This window comes from Aplidium turbinatum, chromosome 15 (assembly GCF_918807975.1).
Source record: "Aplidium turbinatum chromosome 15, kaAplTurb1.1, whole genome shotgun sequence".
Lineage (NCBI taxonomy): Eukaryota > Metazoa > Chordata > Ascidiacea > Aplousobranchia > Polyclinidae > Aplidium > Aplidium turbinatum.
The window spans coordinates 9870286-9883073 of NC_137486.1; the positions used below are offsets into that span (position 1 = coordinate 9870286).

Below are 12788 nucleotides of genomic sequence, written 5' to 3' on the forward strand. Positions count from 1 at the left end.
ATTAAATCTGTTTCTGTGTGTTGTTACTATACAAAGACATCATTTTTGTGTTGGTTTTAATAACGTTTCTCCCAGTCTGGTTTTATGTGTTGTTGTTTTTGTTTTTTTCATATCTTTATCTTAATTGTTTGTTTGTTTTTCATATCTTTATCCTGCATTGCGGGAAAGCGGACTTGAGCGCTATGCATCGGTGTAACCTACGCCTTCCGACGTACACCTGACCCACGCTGCAGCCGACGGCAATGTCTGTTTTCCGGTTGTCTACTCTACTTATGACTTAAATTTGGTACTACCCATTACTCGAAATCGATCACTGGGTAGAGGCAATTATCGTAAAGTTTCTTGCCCAGAGAAACAACAGCAAGTGCGGGTGGCTGGAGTCGAACATGCAAGCTCTCGACTGCGAGCCCAACGCGCTAACCACTCGGCCACTGCTGCCGACATGCGGGACATTGCATTGCGGAAAGCGGACTTGAGCTATTTAGGAGACTTTTGTTGTTGTTTAGCACAGGGGTCCGCAAATACTTTTTGGTGCGACCCAAGAAGCAATCGTTCGAAATCTTCGTGACCCAAACGTTTCGGAATGCGCAAAACACTTTGCAAATTAATATTAATTCCAATACGGTCGTCCCCGCTTACTAAGTCCACATTGGGACCGGACGATTTTGGCTTATTAAGTGGGGGACAATTTTCTACCACTCCTTTACCTTCAGTAACTCCGGAATGGACCAAATTGGGCTTAATAAGCGGGTGGACCTATTAACCGTGTGCTTCGTCGTCGTCGTGCAAGCCTCTTGGGCCCAGGGTCTACTCTATTCTTTTACCGCCCCAGATTCAAGATGTTCCCGGACTACACTGGAAGGCTACTACAGAGTAGCCAGTCTTTAGTTTCATCATACATGACACGCAGACCTTCCACTCCGTTAGGTGGTTTGAAGATGGTACAATCATTGATGATGTGGTCTGCGGTCTGTTCCTCGGCACCACAATCACAAAAGGAGGAAGAGGCCGATTCCCCAATCTCTTTGGTGCATATGGTTGAGCGGAAAATCCCAACGCCCGTACGAAAGCAGTTGAGGCGCACTCATGCTTGTCTTTGTAGTGTCAGGCCGATGGGGCATGTGTCGAAGTCGTGGATGAACGAATGGAGTCTGGTGGTACTTGACTTCCCTTCAGAATTCCATTTATAGTCTGCCCAAGTAGCCGCAGAGATGAAGTTCATCTGCTTCGTTGATCAGAAGTTGAGCGGCTGGTACGAATGGATGTCTTGATTTCAGTCGAGGGGGGTGGTGGTTTGGGGGAGCAGAGATCTTGTGGTGGAGAAGGTGGTTAGGCTCTAGTGCCCGTCGGCCAAAAAATAGAGTGGCTTCTTCGCGATGAAGCTCAGCAGGTTAGGTGCCAACGACAATGGCAAAATTGTCCAATGGTGTGGGGCGCAGGCATCCGGTCAGTGTGCGCAGGGCGCTGTTTACGGCAGTGTCGATGTTATGGCAGTGAGCACTGCGGCACCAAACAGGTGCACAGTACTCTGCTGAAGAGTAGACAAGGGCTAAGGCTGCTATACGCAAAGTGTCAGCACTCGCCTCCCAGCTGGAGCCTGCCAGGCGCCTGCCACCCAAATTTGGGTCGCGACCCACTATTTGCGGACCCCTGGTTTAGCAGACTAACACGTCTGTTTCTTCACTAACAATTTATTATGATGGAACTGACGATTTGTCAATAGCCTAAATATTAAATAACGTAACGTCGATATCCTAAAGGTTAAAATAAAACAAACTAAGATTTCTTATAAAAAATTGTGTTACTTCGAATTCATTGATTGCTATTTTATTAGCATCTTCTGAATTGAGAAGAACATCACTAAAGCGTTACATTTCGCCGCCCCGATAGCTCAGTTGGTTAGCGCGTGACTTCGTGAACGAAGAAGACTCTCGGGATGTGCGCTTGAGCAACGCATGCTAAGGATTGCTCTCCATTCACTGGCACCTAATGGATGGAATAATTCCCCGACAACAAGACTTAAACAATCGGAAATTTCACTCTGTCAATCTCGGTAACCGGCCCAGCGTCAAAAGCCTCTAGTCTAGAAGTAAGGCAAACCGAAGTAAGTGTTGTCACAAGGGGCGTGTTGTCACAGCAATTTTTTTTGTACTTGCACTGACTGCTTCGAGTCTATATTTGTAGCACGGGCTTCGTTAAGAGTCATCTTCATTTTGAGGTTAGAAAAGTCAAAAAAAGACAGCAGGTTTAGCTTAAATTAAATTATTATCAAAAATTTGGTCATCGATGTAAATTTCACTAACTTTTCAAAATTGTGTGACGCTTTCGCAAGAGCAGTCTGACCGCAAGTATGAAATCAGTGTTATAGCTTATTATGTTAGGAGTTTAGCTGACACTTTAGAAGTTAATAGCGTGCCTTTTCTAGCCGCCATTAAAACTTCTGTCTGACTGCGTACGTCGGGGCGAGTTGTCACAGCTGTGACAGCTTACGAGAAGCAGAAGCAAAGTTTGGCATAAACTATACCGAACCCTTGGTCGATATGTGAAGGCAAAGAAACAAAACCCAAAGCACTTGTTGAGTTAATTTCAACTTGTTTATAAATGTGTAATTCCACGTAATAAAATTTGTTCAGTAAGGCAAACCGGGGTGTGTTATTGTCACGGGTTTGGGGTTTTCGATTTGTGCTTTTGCTATATACAATGCAAGTGATTTGGTTATAGGCTATCATTCGTACGCTGTCCCCTTAGGCTACACTTCCTTTTGCCACTAGTTAAACTTTTTAACCGCAAAAGGATTTCTAGAAAATCAAATTTTTGTAAAAACAAAAAAATTGTGACAATACGCCCCGTGCTGGGGCGTGTTGTCACAATTGTCACAATTTCACAATGTCACAATTTTTTTTCACAATTGTCACAATGTCACAATTTTTCTTTTAGAGTACAACGTAGAGTAACGTAGAGTAACTATATACCGGTACGGTGTAGGCCTAAGGCAGATTATTGTTACCTCACCAGATGCTCTTTATTGTTACCTCACCAGATGCACCAGATGCTCACTCAGCTTATTGGCCAGTGGTGCCACTCCTAGTGTTTTTCCACTAGATCTAGTGTTTTTGGGTTGCATCTAGTGTTCTAGTGTTTTTTTTTCTATCTAGTGTGTTTTTAGCGATTTACCGCTATGTTGTTGAGCAGAGTTGCAAGTATCGGTTCCAAATCGCTATTCGATAGCGCTATTCTTTACTTTTTCAATATCGATTACGTCTAAGTCTTTTCTTTTTTCCGCCGATATCGTTTAGGTTTTTTTTTACTTTTGTTGACTGATTTGATATTCTTTATTCGATTGTTTTGCGACTTCTTTCAAGCCTTTAACTCTACTTAATAACATACGATGGACAAAGATATCATAGCATATTTTGACGCTCATGCGAGAAAAACGATAATTGAACAATATACCGATCAAGCAGAGTTGAAAGAATAAGCATTTGGTTTGAAGTAAGTTAATGCATGATTGAGCAGAAAGGGAACACTGGTAGGCAGTATATAATCAGATACTTGATTGGTATTCTTTTAATTGCATTTAATATCGATTAACCTATTCTTCATTCCCTACTTTTTTGGGAGGCTATTGAAATAGGATATTTTTCTACTTTTTTGGGAAAGCTATCGAAATCGGATATTTCTCTACTTTTTTGGGAGACTATCGAAATCGGATATTTTTCTACTTTTTTGGGAAGCTATCGAAATCGGATATTTCTCTACTTTTTTGGGAGACTATCGAAATCGGATATTTCTCTACTGTTTTGTTTGATGGTTTGACCATCGATATCGATTTATCCCCTACCTTTTTCAATATCGACTTGCAACCCTGTTGGTGTGCATAAGTTTGGACAGTGTTCAAAGTAGCCCCACCTATTTTTGTTTGGCTGCATCAATGTGTTTGTAGTGCTTTTCAAAGTGGACTGGAGTTTTTTGTCTAGTTACACCCAATGATGACCAAATTTGAGATATTTAGCATAAATACTTTAAAAAAATACACACAAATGACTGTGAAAAGTGTTCAAAGTAGACTAAAGTAGGTACCGGTAGCGTAGCCTACCATATGGTACCGGAGGCTTACATTTCGTCGCTTACATTTGATGAGTGTGGAGTTCTTATAGACTACATTACCTCAGAGATGATTGTGAGTAATATTGCGTTTTTGACAATATATTTGCAAAGGCTAAATTTGGGGAAAATTTTGTTTGCCCCCGAAAATGTTTTACTCTCCTACGGCTATGACTTCAGGGCTCTCACTTTCAAGGAAATTCAGTTCTACTTTGAAATTTTAAGGATGTTTAACACTCACTAACGCCATTGGCTGTCATTTTTGTACATTATGCGTGTAAATGATCGTGTATTTATGATGCAAGTGTTTTTTTGTGAATCTAGTTTTTTTTTTTTAGTCAAATCTAGTAGTTTTCCATGACAAGAGAGTGGCAACAGTGTTATTGGCAGCCAAACTGAAGTGTCCGTAGCCTGGTGCGCCGCCTTATTTCTGATAGTCGTAACAAAAACGTAATTTTCTAATAGAAAACTGTCAGTTAGAAACCCCATTTTCACGCATCAGTGATAAGAAGCATTGAAGGATTTTATGTGCAAAAATCATGTTGCTTGGCTAAGAGGATTTTGTCTAATGTTAGTATATGCGAAAATGAGTAAAAACTGATTTCAAGAAAAAAAGATGCATGCAGTGATAATTGTCTGAGCAGATAGAACGAGCACGATTAAGCAAACCTAACACCAACCCAAATTTCCATTTCATAGGACACACTGCGTTGAAATTTAATAATAATCCAGTGTTACTAGGCGTTATCAGAAAATTTGGTTAAGTCGTCTTAGAATTATTGCTTTTTGACCAAAGTTTTTCTTTTTTTTGTGAGTGACTGAAGTACCGCTGAGAGTACTTGCAAAAAATCAGATGGAAACATGATAATAGTGAAACTGTCTGTGACAGGTGTTCACTTTTTGTTATTATTTTATTCAATTTCAAAGCTTTCATTATTTCATGCAGGCTTTCAAGTTAACTGAAGTTTTTAAGGCATCATAGGCAAAGCAAGCAGTTTTAAGGCATAGACCAATTCTTTTTGGCGACATACAGTATGTCTGGATCAAGTTTTAATAAAATTTTCTGATAGCCTTGAAACTCCTTCATTGGCTGATGAATGATGATGCTCTGTGCTGATTAGCCAAAATTGACTATATTTTTTTCCTTTTATTCATATCTACCTCACCACATATAGGTTGAGTGGTTGACCTTATTTTGATGACAAGCTCCTGAAGAGAGTCAGATGAAAGTACTGCAGCTTTAAGCAATGACAACCCTTCTCGCCATGCTGTATCGTACCGGTACATACAATGCAACATAAAGCGGCAAAGGTATCCAGTCATTGAGTTAGTAACATAAAAAATGGGAACAGCTACCGTATGTGTCTTATCTAAGATACCGTACAGTTGCAATTTGAGGTGCCCAGACTTGACTTTCAGGGTCCATATGTGCACTGACACCGACTTACAGGGTTACGGGGTGGCCACGCCACCCCGTAACCGCTTTGGCGGGGTGGCAGCCACCTCGTTTAGGTTACATTACTTACTGCAAATAAATGTAATTTGAACGGACGTTTAAATCTTTTTTTGATCATTGGTTTTCGCTTCAAGTCAACGTAAAGCAAGAGGTGAACCAATACAGTATTGCGAAGAAAATGATTGTTTTTGTCACAAGCATAATACTCGCGTAACATTAAGCAAGCTAGGTGAAGATTACGCAACACGTGGTTACGAGTTTTTTCCTTGTTGTTGTTGCGATCGTTTTATTATTTTGTTACTTGTCATAAGTCATTGTTACATTTTTTAGGTTTGGGGATTTATTAATCAATAAAATACGATCTTTCCATTGCCTCCCGCAAAAATTTTTTTTAAAAAATTTTAAACTGCTCATACTCATACTCTGCTCCGTGTAATTATTTTGCCGGTCCGCAGAAGATCTTACTTTCTGCAGAGCTTATTGTAATGTGAAGTCATTAGCATAATTATTCAAAAATTGTGATTGCACTGTGAAATATGCACAGCTGTAAATCTGACATATCTCCACGTAAAATTGTTTGATAATAAAGGTGAACTTTTTGATGATCTAATTCTGTGCCGTTGATAATGTTTTTGTGACAAGTTGCGCGTAGTTTTCAAAAAGTTTTGAAACACAGAAATACATAACCAAATTGGAAATTTTGTCCTTAATTTGAAAAATTTTAAAGTCGTTGGAGACGAAAATTTGGAATTAGATAAATTTGAAGTTTCGGGATAGTCAGGCCTACAATGGAAATTTGCCAAATCCGGAGTTTGAGAAAGCAAAGATCTTGTTTTTCAAAGACTATGCGGAAAATTGCGCTTCGGAATAGAATGAAGACAAGCCGATTTGCTGTGAAAAATGCTGGTAAAATGGAGTGGTGAAAAAAGTAAAAAGAGGTGCTGAGCATTGTGAGTCAACACTTGAAAGAGTTGGCTAACAATTTTGACAATCATTTTGCGTAACATGAAGTTCCTCGACATAGAAACTTTTGGATAAACAATCCATGCATCGATGAATGATGTCAACACATGCGACCTTAATCTTCATAAAAAAGAAAGTCTGATTGAATTACAATATGTTGTGCTTCTACTTTGCAGTCAAGATTTGAAAAACATCATTGTAACATTTTTGGATATCTCTTGCAAACGAATCCGTGCCATCGAATTGATGGTAATTGTTTCAACTACGACAATTCTTTTTCACCTCTAGCTTTAATAACAAAGCAAAGAAATCGCCTGGATGCCGAAACAGAGCTACGTGTTTTGGAAACTTCTTTGATATCTCGTCTTCCTCACATAGGTTACTGGCAGCGTAATAGTAGGAAATTTTCCACTGACATTGATTTTGTATGCAAATGGATTGACATTTGTCTGTTTGAGTTGATTTGATTGCCGTTTTATTCCAATTTTTGTCCTGAATACAAATCATATGCTAAAACCTTGCATTATGGTGCGCAACGACAACTTTGAATAACTAAACGTTACAAATATTCATTCTATTCACTACGATCTTTGGTTACCGGTCCGCGAACATTTTTTTAAAATTTTGCCGGTTCCCCACTGTTGAAAGGCTGAGAACCACTGGTTAGTGCACTCAGGCGCATAAAAACCTACTTGCAATGGATAATCCGTAGATTGTCCACGTCCCCCACTGTTGAAAGGCTGAGAACCACTGGTTAGTGCACTCAGGCGCATAAAAACCTACTTGCGATCTACCATGACGCAACAGCGATTGAACAACGTCCTAATTTTAAATGTTTATCAAGCTGAAGCTTCACGGCTACAACTTGACCAGTTGATTAACAGTTGGATTGACAGAGCTGCTGTTCGCAAAAATACTTTTGCCAAATCTTAAGTGTCAGAGCAGCAAGTTAAGCAACGTAACAATAAAATTCACGACATACCTCCTGTGCTTTGTTTTAAAGTTGCTTTGTAACAATTGCATCTACGAAACACGCTTAGTAAAAATCAAACATAAACATGCAGTTTGAAAGTTTTTAGGTTGCTTGTGCTATCCGCCACCCCGTGCAAAAATAAAAGTCGGCGCCTATGCATATGTGTATTTGTGACCATCGACGTAGTTGTGTCCACTTCACAAATTTGCATATATTTTGCAATTGCAAATATTTTGACAGAAAAAAATTTAACAGTTTATGTATTAATAATGTTACTACAACTTGTGTAAGTTTTATCTTTTTACGCTAAGTATGTATGTGTCTTGTTTTTTGGTTTTCAAATTATGTTTTTAGAAAAAATTTTTTTTTTTTTAAAAAATGGCATTTTGACTTTCAAATGGCATAAAAATAGATATGTCAGCGAGAAGTTCTTTTATCAGGGTCGGGGTGTTGTTACTGTCATTGCATTATTTACAGGGTGTTTTTTATGGATTGTTTTATTAGGCGGATCGTCCAGGATTATTCCGCCAGAATGACAGTGGTGTTGGACTCATTTTGAAATTAAAACTGTACCGTAATAACGAAATGAACTATTGTAATTTTAATACACACAACAATACCACCCAATGATTAGATGCTTAAAGTATGAAAATATCCTTCTGATAAAAAATAACTGTTTATGTCAGTGGTTCTCAACGGGGGCAGTACTGCCCCCGTTTTGATTTTGCAGGGGGGCGGTATGATAACTTCGGCTTAAGGAAGGCATTTTGATTATTAGGGGGCATTTTGCCAGTTCATAAAGGGGGTGTTGGGCCAAAAAAGGTTGAGAAACACTGGTTTAAGTTAACAGATACAATTTTCAAAGGTCCTTAAAAAATGGTCACAAATATGCACATGAATTATGGTCCCACTACTCACATTTAGACTGCTAACCTTGTCCCAGTAATGCTGCAGTGTTTTTCAATTTTCCATTTTCTGATTTTTTAGTTTTTGTGATTGAACAAAAAAAAAATTATATATAGGCTATAATAAGAAAGAAAATTAAAATAAACTGTTGTGTAAAAGAAAGGTGTCAATAATTTACTTTGTGCTGTTCAGAAGTACAGTTTAAATATACTTTATTGACTAGACTAGACGAAACATTTTATCATTACATAGCCCACAGTATCAGTGCTTTTCTGTATTTAATGGAAAAGACAAATAAAAAGAAAAGGAAACTTGAAAAGTCAAAGAAAAGCTTGAAAAAATCCAGTCCTAAACACGAAAAGTTGGTCAAAAAATCTGTCAAATTAAAGGTTGCACCTGAAGAGAAGCAAGCCAGTAAGGATGTATCAATTAAGAAAAAGAAGAAAAAAATCAAAACACAATTACTTGAAAGTCGAACTAATCTCAATGGCAAACAAAGTGTGACAAAAGAAGATGAGAGTTTGCCCTCTTCAAACAAGAAAATAACAGAGCAAAAAACAGTAAGTTTAATAATTTTTTTAAATTTGGATGTTATGTTGCTGCTTCTAATGTGAATCATGTAGGTTTAGCCTTGTAGCATCACTTTCTTATTGCTGTTCTTGTCATATTATTCATTTGATAGGCAGATGTTTAAGCATTGGGCATATGTAAATTTTTATTTGAAATATATATGCTATTTTGTCACATAAAATTGGCAGTAACAGGTTATCGATTAATTTTTAGTCCTATTGTCATTGCACAAAAGCTGTTGTTACATCGGCTATGCATTAGTTTTTCACCTTTATGTCAGAAGAAGGCCATATAGATAGGCCTATACCATTTTTATCCTTCATTTTATCTGATAGCATAATGATACAGACTTCTAAGCGTTTTAAAATATGTTTATTTCAGGAACCCCCAAAGTTAGAAAATAATTTGATTATAAACATCTTAGACAACACAGAAGACTATCCAGATTTTGATTCTTTTCAAAGAGTGTCTGCTGATAAAAAAGAAGGTGACACTTCTCGACATGTAAGTATACATCACATGCAAATAATAAATTTATATTTATAGTTTTTTTTTTTATTAAAATCTTTATTGTAAAACCTTCTTGTGATTCTTCAACAGATGAATACTTTTTGACTTACTAGCTAGTTAACATGTATATTAAGTATGTTAACCTAAAAAAACACCTATCACGTATACTGTATGGTATGCCTGTTAAGTGCATAAAACATATTTAAATGTTATTCAGCAGATGGGTTTTTATGCTGAATTTTCAAAGCTAAATTAAAAATAAAAAGTTGGAAAATACTGGTAATCGTGTCACTGTGTGCCTTTTTCATTATTTAGAAAAAGCCAAAGTTAGAAAAAAAAATGCCTATACTTCTCAATGACGTAAAAGAAAATGAAGATTCTTCAGAGTATGATTCCTCAAAAGTATTGTTTGATGATGATGATGAAAATGCATGCGAGGGCCCTACACATGTAAGCATTCTATTTTGACATATAAATTATTTTTGTGCAACCTTTTTTGTTGATCAGTCAGAGTATTATTTTTTGTATTATCTAATGCCCGATTGATGCACATTTCTTTGTCAGATAATCGCAATGGACTGCGAGATGGTCGGGGTAGGGAATCGTGGCAAAAAATCAATCCTAGCACGGGTTGCCGTCGTCAATGAATTCGGAAAATGCGTCTACGATCAATTTGTCAAACCCACTGAACCTGTCACCGATTATAGGACTCACATCAGGTGAAGTTTTAATTTTAGTCTATGATAGGTTAAGTTATAAGTTATAACCCAAGATGTGATGGGTTGTAATTTGTGTATAAATGTGATAAAGGCTTTACAAAGCGAAAGTTACCGATCTATTTTCAGCGGGATACGGGCTCGAGATATTCACTATGGGAAAGTCTTCGAAGAAGTTCAGAAAGAGGTCAAGGCTTTGTTGAAAGGAAGGCTTTTGGTTGGTCATGCACTATGGAACGACATGAGAGTCCTTAGTATAAACCACCCATCTAAGTACACTCGTGATACAGCACGGTATGTATAGAAGCTCCACAGATGGATGAAATAGAATTTATCCACAACAGTGGTTTCGTGGAACATGTAGCGTGGTTCTGTGAGTTTAAAGGGTTCCTCGTTTTTTTGTTTTTTTGTTTTTTTTTAAAGAAAATTGATTTCTTGCTTCATTATATTGAATGTGTTATTCTAAATTTTTAGATCACCCTGTCGCATTTATGCTCCAAGAAGGCTAATATTTTAATCTAAATTATTGTTAGCGGGGTTCCGTGACAAACACGAAAGTAAATCAGGGGTTCCACAATGACCACAGGTTGAAGATCACTGATCTACAAGAACATTTGATTTAATCACTACGAGATTTGTATGGTTTCTTGCTACCACGGTCTGACAATCATGCCTTTTCTAATGTGTATACATAAGTGATTCCGAAACAGTAATTCTCATTCCTTTTGCAGCTACGGACATTTTCTAAGGTTGGGTTCAGGTCGCTCTCCCCCGCTGCACATTCTAACTAAACAACTGTTGGGCGTGGAAATACAAAAAGGTGAACACAACCCGACACAAGACGCCCAAGCTGCTTTGAAGTTATATCTCCTTCACAAAGACCAATGGGAACGGGGATTGCGCTATAAAAAGATTAAAAAAAAGGAAAAGACTGAAAAAATAGCGGCCGCTCGACGACAAGCAATGGCATAAGACAACGGTGGCCCAGATGCAACAAACAGCACTGCGTGGTTCTTCTACAATGGCAATGCAGCTGTTAGAAATGTTCACTCTTCCTACTCGAAAAAAAAAAAGATTATTTAACATCTTTGGAAGGGTTTATTAGGGCCATTGTCGCCTGGGGGAAGGTCTATCCTTTACCACCCCATGTTGGCAACGTTTAGCGGACTGCACCGATATATGATTAGAGAAGACAGTCTTTGACCTCATCATTCAAGAGTCCCAAGACCTTGGTATCTTTTGGTCCGTTTGTTAGAAACTTGAATATAATGGTACAATCGTTGATGGTGTGGTCTGCTGTCTGTTCCTCAGCACCACATTCACAAGAATTGCCTTTTACCACTGGTTCATATTATGTTAAATAGGTTGACGACAAATGCAATGAGTGAAGTGAGGCAACGGCGTGATATATTTGAACACGCTCTAACTTGAGGATATTGCTAAGTTCATTCAGAAAAGCTTTCAGAATCTTTCTCTAGCTTTTTATCCACCTATCCCCTGACCCATTTTTAAAAGGTAGTTTCTCTGCCACCAGCATTTTAAAATACGAACTATTTTATCACCGAATCTGTTGCAAATATGCTTTTTTAAACATCCTTGTTTTGTTTCTCTGCTGACTTCACGCCGGGTTAGAAATATTACCCTCCAACAGAAATAAACGTAAAGTTTGTCAAAACACCATAAATGAAACTGCTAGTGAGCTAAAAGCCGTTTGATTTGGAGCCTGACACTTACCGGTAGGCTACTCAATGGATTTGGTGGTGACTCATCTTCTATCATCTTTGACGCGATAGTGAATCCTGTTACTGCGAGTGGTCCTATTTTGATGCGAGTCTTAGTTGAATTAAATACATGCAACGTACCATGCGGGGAAGAATAAAAGAAATAACAAATATCGTTGTTTTAGCGACCCCTGGACCACAAAGCTGGGAGTGATTTGATCTTTTTTATTGATCGTCGATTCGCATTAAGTTAATTTAATTATGAAGTTGACTCACGCTTGGCCAGACATGTTCTAATATTTGTGGTAGTCACTTCTGCCGGTACAACCAATACAAGGTGCTTCGTTAGTGTACATAGCAATGAGATGTAGCTATGAAAGGCGGAGTATTTTATCAAAGAAGTTTTCTTTCTGTCGACGCTTTTGAGTTGGGCTATGCCAAGGAATACAGTCGAAGCTTTCTTACTCCTAAACTTTCCATTCTTGTAGCCTGTTTTCTTCGGTGATTGGGCATATGTAATTATGTAGCCTACGATAGCATTAAAAAAGTTCGCGGAATTTTCTCATGATTCCGGTGCAAGCAGGTTCGGACATATTAGCCAGATGGTCTAGGTATATGCTAATGGCCATGACCAATTATTCAGTATATTCTCTTGTAAATTGTCTAGGCAATTTTGACCAAGTAAAGACAACTTTTTCAATTGAATCATGATTGGAATGAAAAATGGGTTTGCCAGAAGACTCATCCTGAAACAAAACAGCAATCTCAATTCTACACAATGGCTCCCGCGCGGATCATCTGGACAAAGCAAATTGGTTAGAGTAACCGTTTTTTTTTGGGGGGGGGGGGGGAGGACTCTGAATGAGTAG

General features: G+C 38.1%; 1 protein-coding gene across 1 annotated transcript; it reads left to right on the forward strand.

The window, feature by feature from the left end:
- The first annotated feature begins 8598 nt into the window (after window positions 1-8598).
- Window positions 8599-12261, forward strand: LOC145784419 (uncharacterized). Its single transcript, XM_082596231.1, has 6 exons — window positions 8599-8962; window positions 9354-9476; window positions 9798-9932; window positions 10047-10201; window positions 10328-10492; window positions 10930-12261. Exons 1-6 carry the CDS (start codon window positions 8684-8686, stop codon window positions 11168-11170), a joined length of 1098 nt encoding a protein of 365 aa, XP_082452357.1. The 5' UTR covers window positions 8599-8683; the 3' UTR covers window positions 11171-12261.
- The last annotated feature ends 527 nt before the right edge of the window (window positions 12262-12788 follow it).

Coding starts and splice junctions, on each gene's coding strand:
- LOC145784419 (XM_082596231.1), top strand. CDS start 8,684: ATGGAAAAGACAAATAAAAAGAAAAGGAAACTTGAAAAGTCAAAGAAA. Junction 8,963..9,353: donor AAATAACAGAGCAAAAAACA/GTAAGTTTAATA, acceptor TGTTTATTTCAG/GAACCCCCAAAGTTAGAAAA. Junction 10,493..10,929: donor TACACTCGTGATACAGCACG/GTATGTATAGAA, acceptor TTCCTTTTGCAG/CTACGGACATTTTCTAAGGT.